A 24258-nucleotide genomic window follows, 5' to 3' on the forward strand; every position below is an offset into this window, starting at 1 on the left:
GGTAAGCTGTGTTCATCGTTCCCGGGGTGTCACACGAAGCGACGTGTGCTGCCACGGGAACGATGAACAACCTGACGGACGATTTTTTTAGAAGTGAACGACGTGTCAATGAGGAACGAGAAGGTGAGTATTTCTCCTCGTTCACCGATGTCACACGCTACAAAATATATCAGACAATGCTGGATGTGCGTCACTACCGATGTGACCCCGATGACATATCGCCCGATATATCGTACCGTGTGACGCCCGCATAAGTCACACCATCAGCATTGTAACTGGTTACACTACAGGTCCTTTAACATCACTTCTCTGCTGAGTCCATTAGGGTCACATGATTGTGACATCAGCACAGGTCCTGCACGGCCACTTTTCTTCTGTTAATTACCACAGGTCCTTCACTAGCACGTCTCTTCTGAGCTCCATCCATTACAGTTACATGATTGTTACAACAGCAAAGGTCCTGCACAACTACTTCTTTTCTGCTGATTACCACAGGTCTTTCACTATCACTTCTCTCCTGAGCTTCGCCTATTATGATCACATGATGGTGACATCAGTACAGGTCCTTCACCAGCATTGGATAAGTGGTGGTGAAGGACCTGTGCTGATGTCACCATCATGTGACCATAATTGGCGGAGCTCAGCAGAGAAGTGCTAGTGAAGGACCTGTGGTAATCAGCAGAATAGAAATGAAGGACCTGTGGTGTAATAATTACAATACGGGGGGGGGGGGGGTGACTAAGTTAAGCAAAAGCAAAAGTTCTGCCCCTATGACTGAAATCTAAGGTATTGAATGCATTCACCTAAGCATTAAAGTCATTTTTTAAGATAAATACATGGATTTTTTTAAACCATGTTAGTGATGCACATTGCATCATTTAAAACTCATTGGGAGGGGTTAAATATCAAAAAACTACATGAGAGGTTCCCTTTAAGCTATAGTTTCTCTGAAACACAAAGAGATAGATGCAAGTTAATAAAGGATTACTATGGACCATATACATCCTCATAAATTAATTTACAGGTGGTAGTATTCAGACATAGCATTTGGGTGTTACAGATGGGGATCTAGGAGAGACCTTTCCATGAGCCAGAGAAACTCTTACATTTGTAAAGCTTAGGTCGATCATTTGACAGATAGATAATAGATAGTCAGATAGATATGTAGATAGATAGATACAAAGCTGGGTTGGTTGGGTGGTGGGTGTATGGATGGTTGAATGAATGGGTGGTTAAATGGATGGATGAATGGGTAGACAGATAACAGATAGATAGATAGATAAATAAATAGATAGATGATTGGGTGAATGGGTAGACATGTAATAGATAGATATATAGGGGGGTTGGGTGGATGGATGGGTGGGTCAATGGGTAGACATGTAATAGATAGATATATAGGGCAGTTGGGTGGATGGATGGGTAAATATGTAATAGATAGATATATGGGGGGTTGGATGAATGGATGGGTGGATGGTTGGATGGATGGATGGGTATACATGTAATAGATATATGGGTGGGTTGGGTGGATGGGTGAATGGGTAGACATGTAATAGATATATGGGTGGGTTGGGTGGATGGGTGAATGGGTAGACATGTAATAGATATATGGGTGGGTTGGGTGGATGGATGGGTGGATGGGTGGATGGGTAATACATGTAATAGATAGATATATGGATGGGTTGGGTGGATGGATGGATGGATGGATGGTTGGATGGGTGGATTTGTGGGTGGGTATACATGTAATAGATAGATATATGGGTGGGTTGGGTGGATGGATGGGTGGATGGTTGGATGGATGGGTATACATGTAATAGATATATGGGTGGGTTGGGTGGATGGGTGAATGGGTAGACATGTAATAGATATATGGGTTGGTTGGGTGGATGGATGGGTGGATGGGTAAATATGTAATAGATAGATATATAGGGAGGTTGGGTGGATGGGTAAACATGTAATAGATAGATATATGGGTGGGTTCGGTGGATGAGTGGGTGGATGGGTATACATGTAATAGATAGATATATGGGTGGGTTGGGTGGATGGGAGAATGGGTAGACATGTAATAGATATTTGGGTGGGTTGGGAGGATGGATGGGTGGGTGAATGGGTGGGTGAATGGGTAAACATATAATAAATAGATATATGGGTGGGTTGGGTGGATGGATGGATGGATGGATGGGTAGACATGTAATAGATAGATATATGGGGTTGGGTGGATGGATGGATGGATGGATGGATGGATGGATGGATGGATAGATAGATAGATAGATAGATAGAGGGATAGATAGATAGATAGATAGATAGATAGAGGGATAGATAGAGGGATAGATAGATAGATAGATTGATAGACAGATAGATAGATAGATAGATAGATAGATAGATAGATAGATAGATAGATAGATAGATAGATAGATAGATAGATAGATAGATAGATAGAGGGATAGATAGATAGATAGATAGATAGATAGATAGATAGATAGATAGATAGATAGATAGAGGGATAGATAGATAGATAGAGGGATAGATAGATAGATAGATAGAGGGATAGATAGAGGGATAGATAGAGGGATAGATAGAGGGATAGATAGAGGGATAGATAGAGGGATAGGGTGCTTATAACAATCAACAAGTGAATGTCACATTTAGGTTGGACCTTTGCAGTGGTTCTGTGCCTGTCAGCTCTTCGGTTCACTACGTGGTCATGGTTTCCCTGATTTTGCACTATCAATTTATTACAGAATAGACATTATTATTCCACAACGCCTATTTATAAATCCATGCTGATAATTTAGATACTACTCGGAATATAATGCAAAATGATCAGACAACTCCTCTGTCTACAATAAGAAGTGGCCTAGGCTTTAATTGTAACAAGCTTGGGTTGGAGACAAAGCATAATCTTCCGCTAGTGGGTAATTGGTACAGCTCTTCTACATGACAAACGTTTTGCCTCTACTATTCTGGTCCCAGGCATAATTTTTTGTCCCATAGAACAACCTGCTGCCGTGGTGCATCCCATTGCAGAGAACATGAATTCAGGAGCGTCTGTCAAATAGAAAAAAATACCATTAATGAGAATCTTAACATTAAGAACACTATTGGTTATATTGTTGGATTGTAAATTTACATAAATAAAGGCCAATGGTGTTACATATAGACAGTATAGGCTATACTGCGGAGCCCAACTCTATGGCATCCAAATGCCCTCTAAGAGGGTGACCAAATGGAAAATCAAAGAAATATTGCATTGGGCTGAGCTGGCTGTCAATCAACATAACTTTGACAGTGACACTTTGTTGACGGAGCAGAGCGGAAAAGAAGAAATTAATCTGTTGATGACGCGATGTCACAGGAAGAAGGAGAATCGCCAGCAGGAGTGGTCCATGAATGGTCTGAACTAGGATAGATAGTCACAGAGCTGTAGTCAGATAGTTAGCAACTGCCTGACAATATGTAGAGATGAGTAAACCTAAGGTTCAGTGTTGGGTACATGCTGTGCTCAGCCCAGTTCGAGCCGCTTGCAGTGTTTGAGCGTCTCGCACTGGTTTGTAAATGTAGTGCCCAGTCCCAGTGCGACACCTCCACATGCTCCCACTCTCAGGTTACGGCGGGAGTGCCGCTCTCCTCACCTGCCTGCCGCTTTCATGCTCCCTGTTCCTGCCCCTAAGCCTGCCATGGCCTCCTCTTACTTCCAGGCCACACCTGGGAGTGCACATAGGGTATGTGTGTGGCCACAACCTCTTTCTTAAAGGGTCGGCGTCCCATTACCTGGTAGTGATCTTGAGGTCAGCTATAACCCTGAAGGTATTTAAGCCTGCCTCCCCTTAAGGAAGGTGCCTGAGCAACGTTGCCTATCATTTAGTGCGTTGCTAGTTCTCAGGTCCCATACGCGTAACTGTGTATGACCCTACGTCCTTGTGGTTTGTACCAGTGACTCGTTCCTGCTAGCTTATGTCTCTTTCCAGAGCTTGCCACCATCACTACCTCCGTGCTGCCACATCTGAGCCAATATCTTCGTGCTGCCAAATCTGAGCCATGACCTCCATGCTGCCATGTCTGAGCCTTTACCACTACATTTGTGCTGTCATGTCTGAGCTACTACTTCCGTGCGGCCACGTCCGAGCCTCCACCTCCATGCTACCACATCTGAGCATACCTGTACCGAACATCAGAGATTCACCAGAGATTCACCAATCCGTCAGAACTGACTCCACTGGTCCTGGCTACCTTGCCATGCATTTAGGCCCCCTGGGGCTGCACCTGACAATCCCTGTATAGGGGTTAGCTCCAAGTTAGCTCCTACCAGAGGAGTCCAGTGTATGTCTCAGTGGGTCCACTCATGGATGCTCACCGCCCCTTGGTGACCGTAACAGTAACAACAGCGTGATCGGATGTAATGTGCACCAAACAAAAAAAATGGAAAAACCCAGCCCATGTGTCCAAGGACGTGATCTGTTTATGGCTGGCTGCATGTAAGTGATGCATTGGGGTACTCGGTCCCTAGCTGTATATTACTGGGATAGTTCACTGGGTGGCTGCTGCCCGGTTCTGTGACCCTGGGGGTTGCTTAAAAGGGGAATTTGAACAAGAGAAAAATAAAATAAAGAGTTTTTCGTGACGCTATATGGGGAAAGTCGCCGCTGCAAAGTCTCATTGCTGGTGGTATTGGGCAGCTTAGGCTAGTTTCACACTTTCATTGAACGGCATCCGTTGCATTGCGTTGTGTGACGGATGCAACGGATGTGTTGCATATAGTGGCACAACGGATGCAACGGATGCTGCAAAACAACGCAATTCGTTTTGTTTTTTTTTTACAGTTTTACCGTCGGCAGACTATTGTGAACGATCAGCTGATCGCTAACAGTAGTCGGCCGCTGGGTGATCAGCTGATCACTAACAGTAGTCCGCCACCGGGTGATCAGCTGATCACTCACAGTAGCCGGCCGCCGGGTGATCAGCTGATCACTCACAGTAGCCGGCCGCCGGGTGATCAGCCGATCGCTCACAGTAGCTGGCCGCCGGGTGATCAGCCGATCACTCACAGTAGCCGGCCGCCGGGTGATCAGCCGATCACTCACAGTAGCCGGCCGCCGGGTGATCAGCCTATCACTCACAGTAGCCAGCTACTGATCGTTCGGTCGCCGACAATGTGTGCGGGGAGCGGGAGCAGGGGGCGGAGTGCGAAGTGGGTGGAGCCGAGCAGGGCCATGGCTGAGGACGTCAGTGCCGCGGGGACTGCATCGCTGGGGGACAGGTGAGTGAGTGTGAGTGTGTGTGTGTGTGTGTGTGTGTGCGTGCGCGTGCGATTGTGTGTGTGTGTGTGTGCGATTGTGTGTGTGTATACATACGGAGTGCGGGGAGGACGCGGAGCCGAGCGGGGAAGTGTCGGGCTACCGGCACACGTAACCAGGGTTCCTTGGTTACCCGATGTGTACCCTGGTTACGGGTGGAGGGAGCCAGAGAGAGCATGTGCAGTGAAATCCAAAGGATTCCGCAGCTCAAAAAAACGTTACATGCTGGGTTCCTTCCACCCGACGCAGCGTCAAAATAATGACGCTGCGTCGTCCGGCGGATGCAACGCTGACATTTGCGTTACAGTGCGTCATCCATACAAGTCTATGGAGAATAGCGCAGTGCGTTAACGGACTGCGCTATTCTCCATAGTGACGGACTCCGCTGAACGCAAGTGTGAAACTAGCCTTAGGTGTGGTGGCTCTCCGCAAGTAGAGCTAGGCTCAAGGGGAGGATCATGGTGGTAGTGGTATATAGGTGCAGACTTGTAGGAAGAACTCAGATGACACAGGGGCTCTGAATTAACTTGTGGTTTACTCACTGGTTTGGAGTGGCTGCCACCCAGTTTGTGCTGGTCTTTACCAATCCGGTATTCCCTTTGTTCCAGTGCTGGTTTATTGAACTGGTGACCATTACTACCTTGCACCCATCTGTAAGTGTTGGGAGTGTTTGGAGTCCCCTCCTGTTGTCTCCGTCCTGGCTCATATGGCAGGCAGCTTGAACTTCTCTTGGGTCAGACCTCTGTCCTCGTTCCCAAGTTCCCTCTCTGCTGCTGTGCCCCAGACACTAACATCAGTAAGGTCCTTGATGGTCCCAATGTGGCGCCCTGGACTAGCCAGGTCGTCACAGGTACTACAACATACACACCCCCACCCTGAGACAGGCACACCAGCCAAACACAAAACCCTTGTTGCCTCCCTCCAGGGGCTGATGTCCACACCAGGTGGGGTGGAGCCAGACGGTTGGCCCCACCCATTGAGGTGTTCACAATCCTGGAGGCAGGAAGCAGTAGTCAGATAGTGTTGAGCAGTGAAAGTGAGAGGAGCTACTGCTGGTGTCTGGGTGTGTGGCCCAGGCACTGACAGCAAGGTTGGCGGATGGTGGTAGCCGTCTGCAGGAGAGGCAGATCAACGCGGAACCGTAGATTCGGGGACGGGCGGTGGCCCGCCGGTACCGAACCGGGGAGCGAAGTGAAGCCAGCACACACAGGCACGGCCTGCGGACCCCGACCAGGCTTGGAGCCGCCGTCAAAGGTCAAATCCATTAGTGACCGGAACCCCAGGGGTTTCCTAACAGCCAAGATCCGATTGAAGGCAACCGTCTGACCAATAGCAGGAAATACAGCTACCGCCACAGCTAGAGTTCCAAGGGCCAGAGCCTGCGGGTAAAAGGGGCTCCTCCGGCACATATACGCTGGGGAGCGGGTTACCGGTGGGAAGCCATCGGAGCTAACATACACAAAGGTGCAGGGAAAGGCAGCCATTACCAACTGTCCGGGAGAAGCCACAGCAGCTGGCTGCGGGACCTGTCCATCCAGCTGTTTGGTTTACCAGAGACTTTGCGTGCATCTGTTGCTGAGTGAGTACACCAGTGCCATCCGGCACCGTGCTGCGCTGTCCCTGCAACCCTGCACCTCACCTACCCTGCCTCCCCGTCACAACACCAGGCCCCGAGACCACCAACCCCTATCCACGGAGGAGGAAAACAACATCCCAGCTGCTCCCTACCATCGCGGTGGTGCCCAACTTCACCACAACCTATGGGTGGCATCACGGACTAAATCCCCAAACCAAACCATCCCCCCCTTTCACTCACGGGCGAAGAGCGCCGCTCGAGTCCCCGGATCCGGCCCACCGCTCGAGCCGCCGAGCAGCCACCGCAGCAGCGCCGGACCCGAGCGCCAGGGAGAGCGCAGCAGCGACGGCTCCCTCCCCGCCTACGATACCCTCACCAGGCAGATTGTTATCAGGTGAGCCTAAAGCATCTTCCTGAACTAGGGCTCTGTACCCCGTCGGTGCTCGGTCCAGTGAGTACTTGCTCCGTACTCTACCTGGCAACCATACTCCCTTTTACTCAGTAGTCACTTCACACTTTCTGTCAGCACGTCAACTTCTGACTGACTTGGTGCCTGGTTACTATTCAACTCTCTAACAAGATGTCTGTCGTCTGTCCACTCCACTGACTAGCCCCTCCTCCTCCCAGGTTTCTGACTAGTGGATTGGATGCGTCCCAGCCAATAGGTGACCATCCATCAAGTCAATTTCTAGCCTGTTACCCAGTCTGGGGAAAAGTGTGAAAAGTGTGTGGTTTTGAGTGTGTGTTGTGGTGTTTATCAGCACTGGTCTTCAGGAATACGAGGTTGGATGTAGTACCCTGTGGCACCTGACAGTCAGGGGTGCCACATAGGCGGAGACCCGAACTGTACAATTATTGACTTCCATTGGGGTTGAGGTCAAGTTTGGGTCCCAAATCGAACTTATTGTAAAGTTAGACTGACGCTGCCGAACTGAACTTCAACATGTCCGCTCATCTCTAGATATGATCTTATGCTATGGTTCCATTATCTACATAGCTTAGTTTATTACCTTCATATTGCAGTTTTGCAGCAAAGTCCATGCACTCCGTTTCTTTTCCTCTACATTGAATGTAGCCTTCGTACAAACAGTCGTAGGTATTGTACTTGAAGCAGACGGGGCAGATTAGACCATTCAGCGTTGCATTATACGGAGGTGCTGAGAGTAAAAACAGTACCATGTGAGACCATATCTGGGATATAAAATCCCTAAACTTGCATTCTTTAAAGTATTATTCCATGGTACATTCAAGCAGGAGACAAAGGGCAGAGAAAGAAAAAGCATGGCTTCTACAATTCGGGATATGGCCCTTTGAAAAGCATTCCGGTGAGGGGAGAGGTTATTTTTTAACCCCTCTTTTTATTATTCTCTCGAGTCTAGAGAGAGACCACCCAGCATCATAAAACTATTTTACTAGGAATTGGGGTACATTTCATTTGCCCAAATATAATTTCAGACATACAGGTCCGGGAGCACTTGGGCAGCAGTGACCATAATAGTGTAAATATTAATGTAATATTCAGTAGAACATTTAGAAGGGGAAATACTAAAACCTGGGATTTTAGGAAAGCTGATTTCAGCAAATTAAGGGAAAAGTTTAATTGTGTAGATTTAGACAATGTCATGGTTAGTCTGTGAACTTGAGCATCAATTACAGCTCACAACGAGGCCTCCTGCTGGTCACTAGTGAAGTTACTATCTGTGGAGGCATGGCGTCCCACTCTTCTTGAAGGGTGGCTCTCGGGCCATTGAAGTTCTGGGGTAGAGAGTTATGAGCCTCTACACGGCGACTCAGCTGATGCCATAGGTTTTCTATGGGATTCAGGTCTGGAGAAAGTGTAACCACTCCATGATACGACCTGGATGAGCTGGAGCATTGTCTTCCATGAAGATGAAATTATGCTTATGTTGTTCATGCAGAGGCACAATGACTGGATTAATGAGGTTATTCAAGTAGTAGGGGCTTGCATTCACACAGTGTAGGATCATTCTGTATTGAATAGAAACCCCGGCACACACTGCAACACTACCACCAAAGGCTCATTTGTTGACAAAAGTGGCTGATGCATAGCACTCTCATTGAAATCTCCAACATCACTGGGGGCCATAATTTCTGCTCATTGTGAATCGACTTTAATCAGTAAACAGGATTTAGACCCACTGGACCCTCATCCAGCGTAGATGATGCCTGTACCTGGTGGTGTGGTCCAACACCATTGCAGGTCATCTAGCATGCAGACCACACTGATATAAATGGTTTTGATTGGTCTGAAGTAACACTTGGGTGCTTCTTGTCTCATTTAAACGTGCCTGTGTAATCATCATCTGGTTCTAAAGGACATTGTTCACAATGAAGCGGTCATCAGTATGGGATGTGGCCAGAGTACATCAACTTCCCTGCTTTGCTGTGACTCTTTCAGTCTCTCCGTATCTCTGCTGCAACCTGCTGGTGACACTCTGTGACTCTTTAAATGCAGTAGCCAATTCCATCTGAGAACATCCTGCTTGAAGCCTCGCAATGGTGCGGTACTGCTGATCAATTGTTAGGTGTAACCTGTGAACCGCATGATGAGGAGGACTGTTTAATACCAATTCTAATTGAACCACAAAATTTATTGGGCACTTCATGGATCAAGCACCTATTGTGAATTTGCCATTAAGCTCCTTGTTAGAGAGCAGCAAGTTGTGCAAATAGTACTGAAGCATTGAAAAGTTGGACATGACCATCGAAAAGATTAGAGAAGGTCACCTGAAAAAGTCAGAGGTAATTTTAGGATTAAGAAGTAAAAAAATACATCTTTACTTTTTTCTTCATATTTTTAATGGATAGTGCCAATAAATAAAACATGTGAATATACAAAATTACATAAAAATTAAAAATTAGACCCTGGAAAAAAATGAAAAAACAAAAAAATAATAAAAAAAAGGCTAATATGAATTTAATAAATAGCATTAAAAAGTAATAAACAAAAAAAAATATATATTTATATTTATTTTTTTAATTTTTTTGTATATATATATATATATATATATATATATGTACAGCTCTGGCGAAATTTAAGATAGTAATAAACAAAAATATATATATATATATGTACATATATATATATATAAATATATATATTTAGATTTATTTATTTTTTTATGTATATATATATATATATATATATATATATATATATATATATATATATATATACATACATACAGTTAGGTCCAGAAATATTTGGGCTGAAAGTGCACACACCCAGCTGCAATATGAGAGTTTTCACATCCAAATCGGAGAAAGGGTTTAGGAATCATAGCTCTGTAATGCATAGCCTCCTCTTTTTCAAGGGACCAAAAGTAATTGGACAAGGGACTCTAAGGGCTGCAATTAACTCTGAAGGCGTCTCCCTCGTTAACCTGTAATCAATGAAGTAGTTAAAAGGTCTGGGGTTGATTACAGGTGTGTGGTTTTGCATTTGGAAGCTGTTGCTGTGACCAGACAACATGCGGTCTAAGGAACTCTCAATTGAGGTGAAGCAGAACATCCTGAGGCTGAAAAAAAAGAAAAAATCCATCAGAGAGATAGCAGACATGCTTGGAGTAGCAAAATCAACAGTCGGGTACATTCTGAGAAAAAAGGAATTGACTGGTGAGCTTGGGAACTCAAAAAGGCCTGGGCGTCCACGGATGACAACAGTGGTGGATGATCGCCGCATACTTTCTTTGGTGAAGAAGAACCCGTTCACAACATCAACTGAAGTCCAGAACACTCAGTGAAGTAGGTGTATCTGTCTCTAAGTCAACAGTAAAGAGAAGACTCCATGATAGTAAATACAAAGGGTTCACATCTAGATGCAAACCATTCATCAATTCCAAAAATAGACAGGCCAGAGTTAAATTTGCTGAAAAACACCTCATGAAGCCAGCTCAGTTATGGAAAAGTATTCTATGGACAGATGAGACCAAGATCAACCTGTACCAGAATGATGGGAAGAAAAAAGTTTGGAGAAGAAAGGGAACGGCACATGATCCAAGGCACACCACATCCTCTGTAAAACATGGTGGAGGCAACGTGATGGCATGGGCATGCATGGCTTTCAATGGCACTGGGTCACTTGTGTTTATTGATGACATAACAGCAGACAAGAGTAGCCGGATGAATTCTGAAGTGTACCGGGATATACTTTCAGCCCAGATTCAGCCAAATGCCGCAAAGTTGATCGGACGGCGCTTCATAGTACAGATGGACAATGACCCCAAGCATACAGCCAAAGCTACCCAGGAGTTCATGAGTGCAAAAAAGTGGAACATTCTGCAATGGCCAAGTCAATCACCAGATCTTAACCCAATTGAGCATGCATTTCACTTGCTCAAATCCAGACTTAAGACGGAAAGACCCACAAACAAGCAAGACCTGAAGGCTGCGGCTGTAAAGGCCTGGCAAAGCATTAAGAAGGAGGAAACCCAGCGTTTGGTGATGTCCATGGGTTCCAGACTTAAGGCAGTGATTGCCTCCAAAGGATTCGCAACAAAATATTGAAAATAAAAAAAAATTTTTTGGGTTTGGTTTATTTGTCCAATTACTTTTGACCTCCTAAAATGTGGAGTGTTTGTAAAGAAATGTGACAATTCCTACAATTTCTATCAGATATTTTTGTTCAAACCTTCAAATTAAACGTTACAATCTGCACTTGAATTCTGTTGTAGAGGTTTCATTTCAAATCCAATATGGTGGCATGCAGAGCCCAACTCGCGAAAATTGTGTCATTGTCCAAATATTTCTGGACCTAACTGTATATATATATATATATATATATATATATATATAGCTCTGGTGAAAATTAGGAGACCTCTGCAGAATTGTCAGTTTTTCTGATTTTTCTCTTTATATTTTTAAGTAAAATGTAAATTGTTCTTTTATTCTATAAACTACTGACAATGTCTCCGAATTTCCAAGCAATAAATTTTGTATTTATTTTCTGAAAATGAGAAATGGTCACAATAACAGAACAAAGTATTGCTTTCACACCTCAAATAATGCAAAGAGAACAAGTTCATAATCATTTATAAACAACAATACTAATAGTGTTTTATCTCAGGAAGATTCAGAAATCAATATTTTGTGGAAAAACCATGATGTTTAATCCCAGCTTTCATGCATCTTGGCTGCTTTCCACCAGTCGTTCACACTGATTTTGGGTGACCTTATGCCACTCCTGGTGCAAAAATGTAAGCAGTTCTTTGTTTGATGGCTTGTCACTATCCATATTCCTCTTCATTACATTCCAGAGGTTTTCAATGTGATTCAGGTCTGGAGATTGGGCTGGCCATGACACGGTTTTGATGTGGTGGTTCTTAATCCACACATTGATTGACCTAGCTGTGTTGCATGGCACATTGTACTGCATAAAAAAACAGTGTTCAGAGTTGGGGAACATTGCCTGAGCAGAAGGAAGCAACTGTCTATCACACTGCTTTTGGGTGACCTTATGCCACTCCTGGCACAATAATGTAAGCAGTTCTTCTTTGTTTGATGGCTTGTCACTATCCATATTCCTCTTGATTACATTCCAGAGGTTTTCAATGGGGTTCAGGTCTGGAGATTGGGCTGGCCATGACAGGGTTTTGATGTGGTGGTCCTTCATCCACACATTGAGTGACCTAGCTGTGTTGCATGGCGCATTGTCCTGCTGGAAAAACCAGTCCTAAGAGTTGGGGAACATTGCCTGAGCAGAAGGAAGCAACTGTTTTTCCAGGATAACCTTGCATGCAGCTTGATTCATACGTCCTTCACAAAGTTTAATCTGCCCAATTCCAGCCTTGCTGATGCATCCCCGGATCATTACCGACCCTCCACTAAATTACACTGTGGCTTGTACGCCTCTCCAGGTCTCCGTGTAACCATTAGATGACCAGGTGTTGGGCAAAGCTGAAAATTAGACTCATCAGACAAGATTACCTTACTCTAGTAATTGGGCAGGTATTGGGCAGATTAAACTTTGCGAAGGACATATGAACCAAGCCACATACAAGGTTATCCTGGAGAAACAGTTGCTTCCTTCTGCTAAAGGCAATGTTCCCCAACTCTGAGGATTGTTTTTTCCAGCAGGACAATGTGCCATGGATTGCATTCGGTCAAGCAAGGCAGTGAATCCATGGAAAAAAAACGGACTGCACTCTGGTGACATCTGAATTTTACAAACTGATGGAATGGAGAAGATGGAGAAATTTTTATCTTCCATTTTCTTCTCACCAGAAAAAAATCGGATGACACTCTGATCAAAGTGTAATCAGAGTGTGATCAGAGTGTGAATGGAATAATGAGCCCATTTCTCTTGGATGAGAGTAGATACGATGGTGTGACCCTACCCCATAGTCACATATTATAGAATTGCTCATTATTAGTTTTGGTTAGTTAATATTCCCTGGAGACTGAGTACTTACGCTTCTTCGCCTTGCATCTATTACAGTCATCCGTCGCACAGCACTCGGTTGTAATACGCACTTGTTTATTCCCACGGCCACTATTCATGATGAAATCCTGGTTACATAAATCGCTGTCAGAATTACAGGAACGTGAAAACGATTTGGAAACCTCATTACCTACATGAATAAAAGGTACAAAAAAAACCATTATCACCTTTGAGCTGCCTAGGAGGTCCTGAGCCAAACATTAGAAATAATGTCTGCTGATACATTTCATCCACACAAACTTTGATATATACTTGGTCCCTAGACGTCTATGGCTATTTTCTACGCATAAAGGACCAATAAGTTCCACTCTGTCTATAGACTAATTATCCAGGATTTTTTAAGGGTAGGTTTAAGAAGTTTCTGTGGTGGCCACCTTGCTTCTCTTTTATGGAATTATTTTTGGAAATATGTTTTAATATCATTATTTTTCAAAACATTCTCTAATAATAGGATGCCTTTAGTTCTTTTCTTATTTCTATTGGAATATTTTGCAATTTTTTTTACGATTTTTCACAATTTTAGTCAACATGCGTAGTAGGCCAAAACTTTCAAGGTTTGTCCAATATTCCAAGTATTATCCAATGTTGAAATTATGGATTTTGTGGTTTAATGTGGTCCAAAACTGTTAAAATTTCTTGGAAACTGTCACACAAAGATTTTCACAAACTTTATCAACTGTCATGGAGGTGTTGGGTTCTGTTCAGACTTCATATTCTGACACTCCACCTAATAACTCCTCTAGAGTTATTAGGTGGAATTATTCCACTTTATTCCAGGAGTTATTCTCTGCCAGTCTGCTTGTTAGTCTTCTTTGATTACCTGCTGTTAAGACCCAATTACATCTGCTCCTTTCCTATATATGCTGGCTAGATCAATCCACCTATGCCAGCTATAGTGTTTCTTAGTTGGTCTGGTGAGGTATGGTGATCCAGACTATCTGGTGTGATACCTATTGCTGTGTACAGCTGTGGAGTTAACCCTTTTTGACTTTTTGTTGCTACCCTCCTGCTCTTACTTTTCTCCTAAGTCTCTCTTTGTCTATTCCTGTGTGTGTGCAGGTGGTTAGAGTTTTGTTTTTTCCTTGTCCATCCATATCTGTTTACCATCTCACTCCTGTCCCTCCTGCTCCTTCCTAGGGGTATTAGGCTACTTTCACACTGCATTTTACCTTAGTTCAGTGGTCCCGTCGGGGCATCCGTCCGAACCGCCTATCCCCCACCCTGCAAAACGTGTTTCGGACGACAGGGCCATTGACTGTAATGGAGCAGACTACGTTAGCGTGTGCTCTGTTTTGTACCATTTTCATGCCCATACGTTTTCTGCAGGCGGACACCCGGACATAGTCGACTACATTCGGGTGTAGAAAACGTATATATGCAAAAATGGTACAAAACAGAGCACACGCTAATGTAGTCTGCTCCATTACAGTCAATGGCCCTGTGAGTGCATGCGTCCGAAACACGTTTTGCAGGGTGGGGGAGGGGCGGTTTGGACGGATGCCCCGACAGGACCACTGAACGTAAGGCAAAAGGCAGTGTGAAAAGGGCCTTAAGGCTGCTTTACATGCTAGCTAAAGCACCCGCCCCAGTCGTTTGTGTGTCACGGGCAAATCGCTGCCCGTGGCGAACAATATCGCCGGTACGCGTCACACATACTTACCTTCCTAACGATGTCGCTGTGGGCGGTGAACAACCTCTTTTTTAAGGGGGCGTATCGTGTGCCGTCACAGCTATGTCACTCAGCGGGCCACCAATAGAAATGGAGGGGCGGAGAGCAGCCGCATTCACGTCACTCCCACCTCGTTGCCGGAGGACGCACGGGGTGTCACACATAGCGATGTGTGCTGCCTCAGGAACGACGAACAACCTGCGTCCAGCACGAGCAACGATATTCTGAAAATGAACGACGTGTCAACGATCCACGATTTGGTGAGTATTTGTGATTGTTAGCGGTCGCTCGTAGGTGTCACTCGCAACGATGTCACTAACGATGCCGGATGTGCGTCACGAATTCCGTGACCCCGACGACATATCGTTGCGTGTAAAGCGGCCTTTAGAGTAGTATTTCTCAGGAGTATAGAAAGGCACAGAGCTCCAGCGTCTCCACCAGTAGGAGTAATCCAGAGTTGAGGGTTAGCCTAAAGTTTCCTATATGTACTGTGTGTATATACTGTATGTTATATAATGCTGTAAATAACAAGAATTTGCTATGTAAAGGACAGCGCTGTACATAAGAGTTAATACTATGTAATATTGGGATGTGCGGTACATAACAGAGGATGCTGTATAATAAGGTATGGCACCATAAGTAGCTAGAGTGGATAGTATTTAATAATGGTCGGTGTTATACATATCAAGATGTAACACTATGTAATAACGGGATGGAAGCGTACACAACAGAATGTGTTATATAATAAGGGTCGGCACTATACATAACTAGAGAGGATGCTGCGTAATAAGGGACGATGTTATATATAATAAAGGAGGAACTTATGTAATTAAGGACAGCACTATACAGTGGCATGCAAAAGTTTGGGCACCCCTGGTCAAAATTACTGTTATTGTGAACAGTTAAGCAAATTGAAAATAATGTGATCTCTAAAGGCAAAAAGTTAAAGCTGGCACCTTTCCTTTGTTTTTTGGGGGAAGAAGAAATATGTAGTTTTCTCTTTTACATTTTTAAATGAACAAAAAATGAAAATGTGCCAATGCAAAAGTTTGGGCTCCCTGCATGGTTAGTACCTAGTAGCACCCTCTTTGAAAAGTATCACACCTTGCAAATGCTTTTTTGTAGCCAGCCAAATGTCTTGCACTTTTTGTTTGAGGGATTTTCATCCATTCTTCCTAGTTAAAGTCCTCCAGTTCTGTGAGATTCCTGGCTCGTCTTCCAGTCCTGTGAGATTCCTGGCTCATCTTCCAGTTCTGTGAGATTCCTGGCTCATCTTCCAGTTCTGGGAGATTCCTGGCTCGTCTTCCAGTCCTGTGAGATTCCTGACTCGTCTTCCAGTTCTGTGAGATTCCTGGCTCGTCTTCCAGTTCTGTTAGATTCCTGGCTCGTCTTCCAGTTCTGTGAGATTCCTGGCTCGTCTTCCAGTTCTGTGAGATTCCTGGCTTGTCTTCCAATTCTGTGAGATTCCTAGCTCGTCTTCAAGTTCTGTGAGATTCCTAGCTCACTTCCAGTTCTGTGATATTCCTGGCTCGTCTTCCAGTTCTGTGAGATTCCTGGCTCGTCTTCCAGTTCTGTGAGATTCCTTGCTCGTCTTCCAGTTCTGTGAGATTCCTGGCTCATCTTCCAGTTCTGTGAGATTCCTAGCTCACTTCCAGTTCTGTGAGATTCCTGGCTCGTCTTCCAGTTCTGTGAGATTCCTGGCTCATCTTCCAGTTCTGTGAAGTTCCTGGCTCGTCTTCAAGTTCTGTGAGATTCCTAGCTCACTTCCAGTTCTTTGAGATTCCTGACTCGTCTTCCAGTTCTGTGAGATTCCTGGCTCATCTTCCAGTTCTGTGAAATTCCTGGCTCATCTTCCAGTTCTGTGAAATTCCTGGCTCATTTTCTAGTTCTGTGAGATTCCTGGCTCGTCTTCCAGTTCTGTGAGATTCCTGGCTCGTTTTCAAGTTCTGCGAGATTCCAGGCTGATCTTCCAGTTCTGTGAGATTCCTGGCTAATCTTGCATGCACTGGTCTTCCTTGGAGACGTCTTCCAGTTCTGTGAGATTCCTGGCTTATCTTGCATACACTGCTCCTTTGAGATCTAGACACAGATTTCCAATGATGTTCAGAACAGAGGACTTGTGAGGGCCATTGTAAATACATCAGCTTGCCCCTTTTGAGGTCCTCTCTTTTTTGACGCGTGTCTAGGATCATTATGCATTTGTAAAAGCCATCCTCTTCTCAACCTTCAGCTTTTTTACAGATGGTGTTTGCATCAAGAATTTGTTGAAATTTCATTGAAACTCAATGGTTGGCGATATATTCTTTACCTGAAATTCTGTGCCTTTTTTACTCCACATATACCTTTTGATCACAGAGGCCAAAGAGTTCTATTTTTACCTCATTGGTCCTCAAGACGTGTTTCCAAAATGCATCAGGCTTGTTTAGATGTTCTTTTGCATACTTTTGACATGAATTTTATGGTGAGGGTGCAGGAGAGGTTTTCTTCTGAGGACTCTTCCACGAAGGCCATTTTTGTGTGGGTGTCTCTAAGAACAATGTACCACAACTTCAGAGTCTGATAAATCTTCCTGAAGGTCTTTTGCAGTCAAGCAGGGGTTCTGATATGTCTCTCCAGCAATCTTATGAGCAGATCTCACAGAAATTTTGCTGTAAAAAAGCTGAAGTTGAAAAGAGGACGGCTTCTACAAGTGGATAATAATGCTAAAAAAAATTCAAACTCCAAAATAGAAGACCTCAAAGGGTGCAAGGTGAAAGTTTTACAATGGCCCTCCCTCCTAGTCCCCTAATCTGACTATCATTGAAAATCTGTGGCTAGACATTAAAAGAGCAGTGCATGCAAGATAAGCCAGGATTCTTACAGAACTGGAAGACATCTCCAAGGAAGAGCAGTGCATGCAACACGAGCCAAGAATCTCACAGAACTAGAAGACATCTCCAAGGAAGAGCAGTGCATGCAAGACGAGCAAGGAATCTCACAGAACTAGAAGACGTCTCCAAGGAAGAGCAGTGCATGCAAGATGAGCCATGAATCTCACTGAACTGGAAGACATCTCCAAGGAAGAGCAGTGCATGCAACACGAGCCAGGAATCTCACAGAACTAGATGTCTCCAAGGAAGAGCAGTGCATGCAAGATGAGCCATGAATCTCTCAGAACTAGAAGACATCTCCAAGGAAGAGCAGTGCATGCAAAACGAGCCAAGAATCTCACAGAACTAGAAGACATCTCCAAGGAAGAGCAGTGCATGCAAGACGAGCCAGGAATCTCACCGAACTAGAAGACGTCTCCAAGGAAGAGCAGAGCATGCAAGATGAGCCAGGAATCTCACAGAACTAGAAGACGTCTCCAAGGAAGAGCAGTGCATGCAAGATGAGCCATAAATCTCACTGAACTGGAAGACATCTCCAAGGAAGAGCAGTGCATGCAACACGAGCCAAGAATCTCACAGAACTAGAAGATGTCTCCAAGGAAGAGCAGTGCATGCAAGATGAGCCATGAATCTCACTGAACTGGAAGACATCTCCAAGGAAGAGCAGTGCATGCAAGATGAGCCAAGAATCTCACTGAACTAGAAGACATCTCCAAGGAAGAGCAGTGCATACAAGACGAGCCAGGAATCTCACAGAACTAGAAGACGTCTCCAAGGAAGAGCAGTGCATGCAAGATGAGCCATGAATCTCACTGAACTGGAAGACATCTCCAAGGAAGAGCAGTGCATGCAACACGAGCCAGGAATCTCACAGAACTAGAAGATTTCTTCAAGGAAGAGCAGTGCATGCAAGATGAGCCATGAATCTCACTGAACTGGAAGACATCTCCAAGGAAGAGCAGTGCATGCAAGATGAGCCAAGAATCTCACAGAACTATAAGACATCTCCAAGGAAGAGCAGTGCATGCAAGACGAGCCAGGAATCTCACAGAACTATAAGACGTCTCCAAGGAGGAGCAGTGCATGTAACACGAGCCAGAAATCTCACAGAACTGGAAGACTTTTCCAAGGAAGAGCAGTGCATGCAAGACGAGCCAGAAATCTCACAGAACTGGAGGACGTCTCCAAGGAAGAGCAGAGCATGCAAGATGAGCCAAGAATCTCACTGAACTGGAAGACATCTCCAAGGAAGAGCAGTGCATGCAACACGAGCCACGAATCTCACAGAACTAGAAGACGTCTCCAAGGAAGAGCAGTGCATGCAACACGAGCCAGAAATCTCACAGAACTGGAAGACTTTTCCAAGAAAGAGCAGTGCATGCAAGACGAGCCAGAAATCTCACAGAACTGGAAGACTTTTCCAAGGAAGAGCAGTGCATGCAAGACGAGCCACGAATCTCACTGAACTGGAAGATGTCTACAATGATGAGCAGTGTATGCAAGACGAGCCAGGTGTCTCACTGAACTGGAAGACTTTTCCAAAGAAGAATGGATGAAAATTCCATAAACAATAATTTAAAGACTCTTGGTTGCTACAAAAAGCATTTGCAAGCTGTGATACTTGCCAAAGGGGGTGCTACTAGGTATTAACCATGGCTGGTGCCCAAACTTTTGCATTGGCCCATTTACCTTTTTTGCTAATTTAACAATGTAAAAGATAAAAATATATATATTTTTTTTTACCTAGAATACAAAGGAGATGTGTCATCTTTATGTTTATGCTTTTTAGACATTAATTTCATCTTCAACTTTCTTAACTGATCACAATAACATGAATTTTGCCAAAACGTTTGCATGCCACTGTACATAACAAGGAAGTGCAGTATATACTAAGAGACTGTGCTACACATAATAAGTCTACATTCCTGTATCCGTGTGAAGTATCGGTATACTGCCAATTTTTATTTCCAGTTACTTACCACAGACATTTCTTCTGATCAGAGTTGTTTCTTCTCCATCTTGTGGGACCTTCATGTTAACATCTCTCAGTCTTGTCATGCTGATCAACATACAGTTAGGTTTAGAAATATTTGGACAGTGACACAAGTTTTGTTATTTTAGCTGTTTACAAAAGCATGTTCAGAAATACAATTATATATATAATATGGGCTGAAAGTGCACACTCCCAGCTGCAATATGAGAGTTTTCACATCCAAATCGGAGAAAGGGTTTAGGAATCATAGCTCTGTAATGCATAGCCTCCTCTTTTTCAAGGGACCAAAAGTAATTGGACAAGGGACTCTAAGGGCTGCAATTAACTCTGAAGGCGTCTCCCTCGTTAACCTGTAATCAATGAAGTAGTTAAAAGGTCTGGGGTTGATTACAGGTGTGTGGTTTTGCATTTGGAAGTTGTTGCTGTGACCAGACAACATGCGGTCTAAGGAACTCTCAATTGAGGTGAAGCAGAACATCCTGAGGCTGAAATAAAAGAAAAAATCCATCAGAGAGATAGCAGACATGCTTGGAGTAGCAAAATCAACAGTCGGGTACATTCTGAGAAAAAAGGAATTGACTGGTGAGCTTGGGAACTCAAAAAGGCCTGGGCGTCCACGGATGACAACAGTGGTGGATGATCGCCGCATACTTTCTTTGGTGAAGAAGAACCCGTTCACAACATCAACTGAAGTCCAGAACACTCTCAGTGAAGTAGGTGTATCTGTCTCTAAGTCAACAGTAAAGAGAAGACTCCATGAAAGTAAATACAAAGGGTTCACATCTAGATGCAAACCATTCATCAATTCCAAAAATAGCAGGCCAGAGTTAAATTTGCTGAAAAACACCTCATGAAGCCAGCTCAGTTCTGGAAAAGTATTCTATGGACAGATGAGACCAAGATCAACCTGTACCAGAATGATGGGAAGAAAAAAGTGTGGAGAAGAAAGGGAACGGCACATGATCCAAGGCACACCACATCCTCTGTAAAACATGGTGGAGGCAACGTGATAGCATGGGCATGCATGGCTTTCAATGGCACTAGGTCACTTGTGTTTATTGATGACATAACAGCAGACAAGAGTAGCTGGATGAATTCTGAAGTGTACCGGGATATACTTTCAGCCCAGATTCAGCCAAATGCCGCAAAGTTGATTGGACGGCGCTTCATAGTACAGATGGACAATGACCCCAAACATACAGCCAAAGCTACCCAGGAGTTCATGAGTGTAAAAAAGTGGAAGATTCTGCAATGGCCAAGTCAATCACCAGATCTTAACCCAATTGAGCATGCATTTCACTTGCTCAAATCCAGACTTAAGACGGAAAGACCCACAAACAAGCAAGACCTGAAGGCTGCGGCTGTAAAGGCCTGGCAAAGCATTAAGAAGGAGGAAACCCAGCGTTTGGTGATGTCCATGGGTTCCAGACTTAAGGCAGTGATTGCCTCCAAAGGATTCGCAACAAAATATTGAAAATAAAAATATTTTGTTTGGGTTTGGTTTATTTGTCCAATTACTTTTGACCTCCTAAAATGTGGAGTGTTTGTAAAGAAATGTGACAATTCCTACAATTTCTATCAGATATTTTTGTTCAAACCTTCAAATTAAACGTTACAATCTGCACTTGAATTCTGTTGTAGAGGTTTCATTTCAAATCCAATGTGGTGGCATGCAGAGCCCAACTCGCGAAAATTGTGTCACTGTCCAAATATTTCTGGACCTAACTGTAGCCCTGAAAATAACAGGGCCATATGTATTGTATATATAAAATTGCCTCCCGAATAAAAGATCCCCCATACTGCACCCCTGATTAAAATATGTATCCACCATTAAAATACTATTAGCCATGCCCGATTCAATATTTTACAGTACAAGCAAAGTGAATGAGATTTCTGAAATCTCATGAAACATTGCTTTTTTTCTTGCACATTTGCATATATCACCTGTACTAATGACTGGGGAAAATAGGCGAATGATGTCCCCAATTCTTTTATCTTCCTGGTATAATGTCCCCCACCCTGAGCTCCATTAAGTAATGATGTCCCTCATAATGGGCCCCTTTCCTGTGATAATGTACCCCAACCTAGGTCGCTTCCTATAGTAATGTCCCCATTCTGAGCCTATTTCTGCTCTAATGTCCCTCATATGAGCCCATTTCTGGTATAATGTTCCCAGGGCCTTTTCCAGTAATGATGTGTCCCATACTGGTTCTTTCTTGGGGTAATGTCAAACAATTTAGGCTCATTATTGGTATAATGTGTCCTTTCCTGTTATAATGTAACCCATCCTGGTCCCCTTCTTTGTATAATATCCCTTATCCTGGGCCCCTTTCTTATATAATGTGCCTCATCTTGGTTCCCTTCCTTGAATAATGTGTCCCCTCCTGGTCCCCTTCCTTGTATAATGTGCCCTGTACTTGGCCCCTACTTAATATAATGTTCCCCATTCTGGTCCTCTTCCTTGTATAATGTGCCCCCTCCTGGTCTACTATCTTGTATAATGTGCCCCCTCCTGGCCCTATCTTGTATAATGTACCACATCCTGGTCCCCTTTCTTGTATAATGTGCCCCATCCTGGTACCCTTTCTTGTATAATGTGCCCCATCCTGGACCCCTTTCTTGTATAATATGACCCTTCTTTGGCCCCTACCGATATAATGTTCCCCATCCTGGTCCCCTTCATTGTATAATGTGTCCCCTCCTGGTACCCTTTCTTGTATAATGTGCCCCATCCTGGACCCCTATCTTGTATAATGTGCCCCATCTTGGTCTCCTTCCTTGTTTAATGTATCCCATCCTTGTCCCCTTTCTTGTAAAATGTGCCCCATCTTGGGCCTCTTTCTTGTATAATGTGCCACATCCTGGTCCCCTTTCTTGTATAATGTGACTCATCCTTGGCCCCTACTGATATAATGTTCCCCATCCTGGTCCCCTTCCTTGTATAATGTGTCCCCTCCTGGTCCCCATCTTTGTATAATGTGCTCCATCCTTGGCCCCTACTGATATAATGTTCCCCATCCTGGTCCCCTTCCTTGTATAATGTGTCCCCTCCTGGTCCCCATCCTTGTATAATGTGCTCCATCCTTGGCCCCTACCTAATATAATGTTACCCATTCTGGTCCCCTTCCTTGTATAATGTGCCCCCTACTGGTACCCTATATTGTATAATGTACCACATCCTGGCCCCTATCTTGTACAATGTTCCACATCCTGGTCCCCTTCCTTGTATAATGTGCCCCCTACTGGTACCCTATCTTGTATAATGTACCACATCCTGGTCCCCTTCCTTGTATAATGTTCCCCATCCTGGTCTCCTTCATGGAATGATATCCCACATTCTGGTCCCCCTTCCTTGTATAACGTCCCCAATCCTGGTCCCCTGCCTTGTATAATGTGCCCCATCCTGGTCTCCTTCATGGAATAATGTCTCCCATCCTGGAGCCCTTCATGATATAATATGCCCCATTCTGGGATAATGAGTCCTGTTTTTGCCAACACATTAAAAAAATAAAACAATTCTACTCACCTTCCTTTGTTTCCAACGTCCTCTTCTACAGGCGGTGAAGGAGCCAGCAGTTGATGTCAGCGTGCAAGAGAGGGCAACATATGATGTCACTGTCATGTGTCACAGTCATGGGAGTGTCAACTTCACTGGTGGCTTCTGATAGGCCGGTGGTGTGATTGCAGCTCACGGGTTCACTGGACCGCACATTTTAGCTGAACTTGTAGACGAGCCCTCGCCATGTTTGGGCCTCAGTGGAGCTGCAGCGGCCACATCAGAGGTATTTAGACGAGCCCCCTCCATGTCTGAGCACCAGTGCAGCTGCACCGACCACTTCAAAGGTTTGCAGATGAGCCCCCTCCATGTCCGGGCCTAGGGCAGCTGCACTGGCCACATCAGAGGTATGTAGATGAGCCCCCTCTATGTCTGGGCCCCAGTGCAGTTGCACCAGCCACATCAAAGGTATGTAGATGAGCCCCCTCCATGTCTGGGCCCCAGTGCAGCTGCACCGGCCACATCAGAGGTATGTAGACAAGACCTCTCCATGTCCGGGCTCCAGTGCAGCTACAGCGGCCACATCAGAGGTATGTAGACGAGCCCCCTCCATGTCTGGGCCCCAGTGCAGCTGCACCGGCCACATCAGAGGTATGTAGACGAGCCTCCTCCATGTCTGGGCCCCAGTGCAGCTGCAGCGGCCACATCAGAGGTATGTAGACGAGTCTCCTCCATGTCTGGGCCCCAGTGCAGCTGCACCGGCCACATCAGAGGTATGTAGACGAGCCTCCTCCATGTCTGGGCCCCAGTGCAGCTGCAGCGGCCACATCAGAGGTATGTAGACGAGTCTCCTCCATGTCTGGGCCCCAGTGCAGCTGCAGCGGCCACATCAGAGGTATGTAG

At 44.8% G+C, this 24258-nt stretch overlaps 1 protein-coding gene across 2 annotated transcripts in view; it reads right to left on the reverse strand.

Annotated features, from left to right (window-relative positions):
* Positions 1-889: 889 nt before the first annotated feature.
* Positions 890-24258, reverse strand: part of LOC142255682 (phospholipase A2 inhibitor and Ly6/PLAUR domain-containing protein-like) — a 29033-nt gene continuing 5664 nt past the window's right edge. For both annotated transcript variants that reach the window (XM_075327123.1, XM_075327122.1), the window contains 3 exons: positions 13299-13457; positions 7878-8024; positions 890-3045 (listed from right to left, as the gene is read on the reverse strand). In XM_075327123.1, the coding sequence (XP_075183238.1) occupies positions 2906-3045; positions 7878-8024; positions 13299-13457 (446 nt within the window). In that variant the 3' untranslated portion in view covers positions 890-2905. The remainder of the gene's footprint in view (positions 3046-7877; positions 8025-13298; positions 13458-24258) is intronic.

Source organism: Anomaloglossus baeobatrachus, chromosome 11 (assembly GCF_048569485.1).
Source record: "Anomaloglossus baeobatrachus isolate aAnoBae1 chromosome 11, aAnoBae1.hap1, whole genome shotgun sequence".
Lineage (NCBI taxonomy): Eukaryota > Metazoa > Chordata > Amphibia > Anura > Aromobatidae > Anomaloglossus > Anomaloglossus baeobatrachus.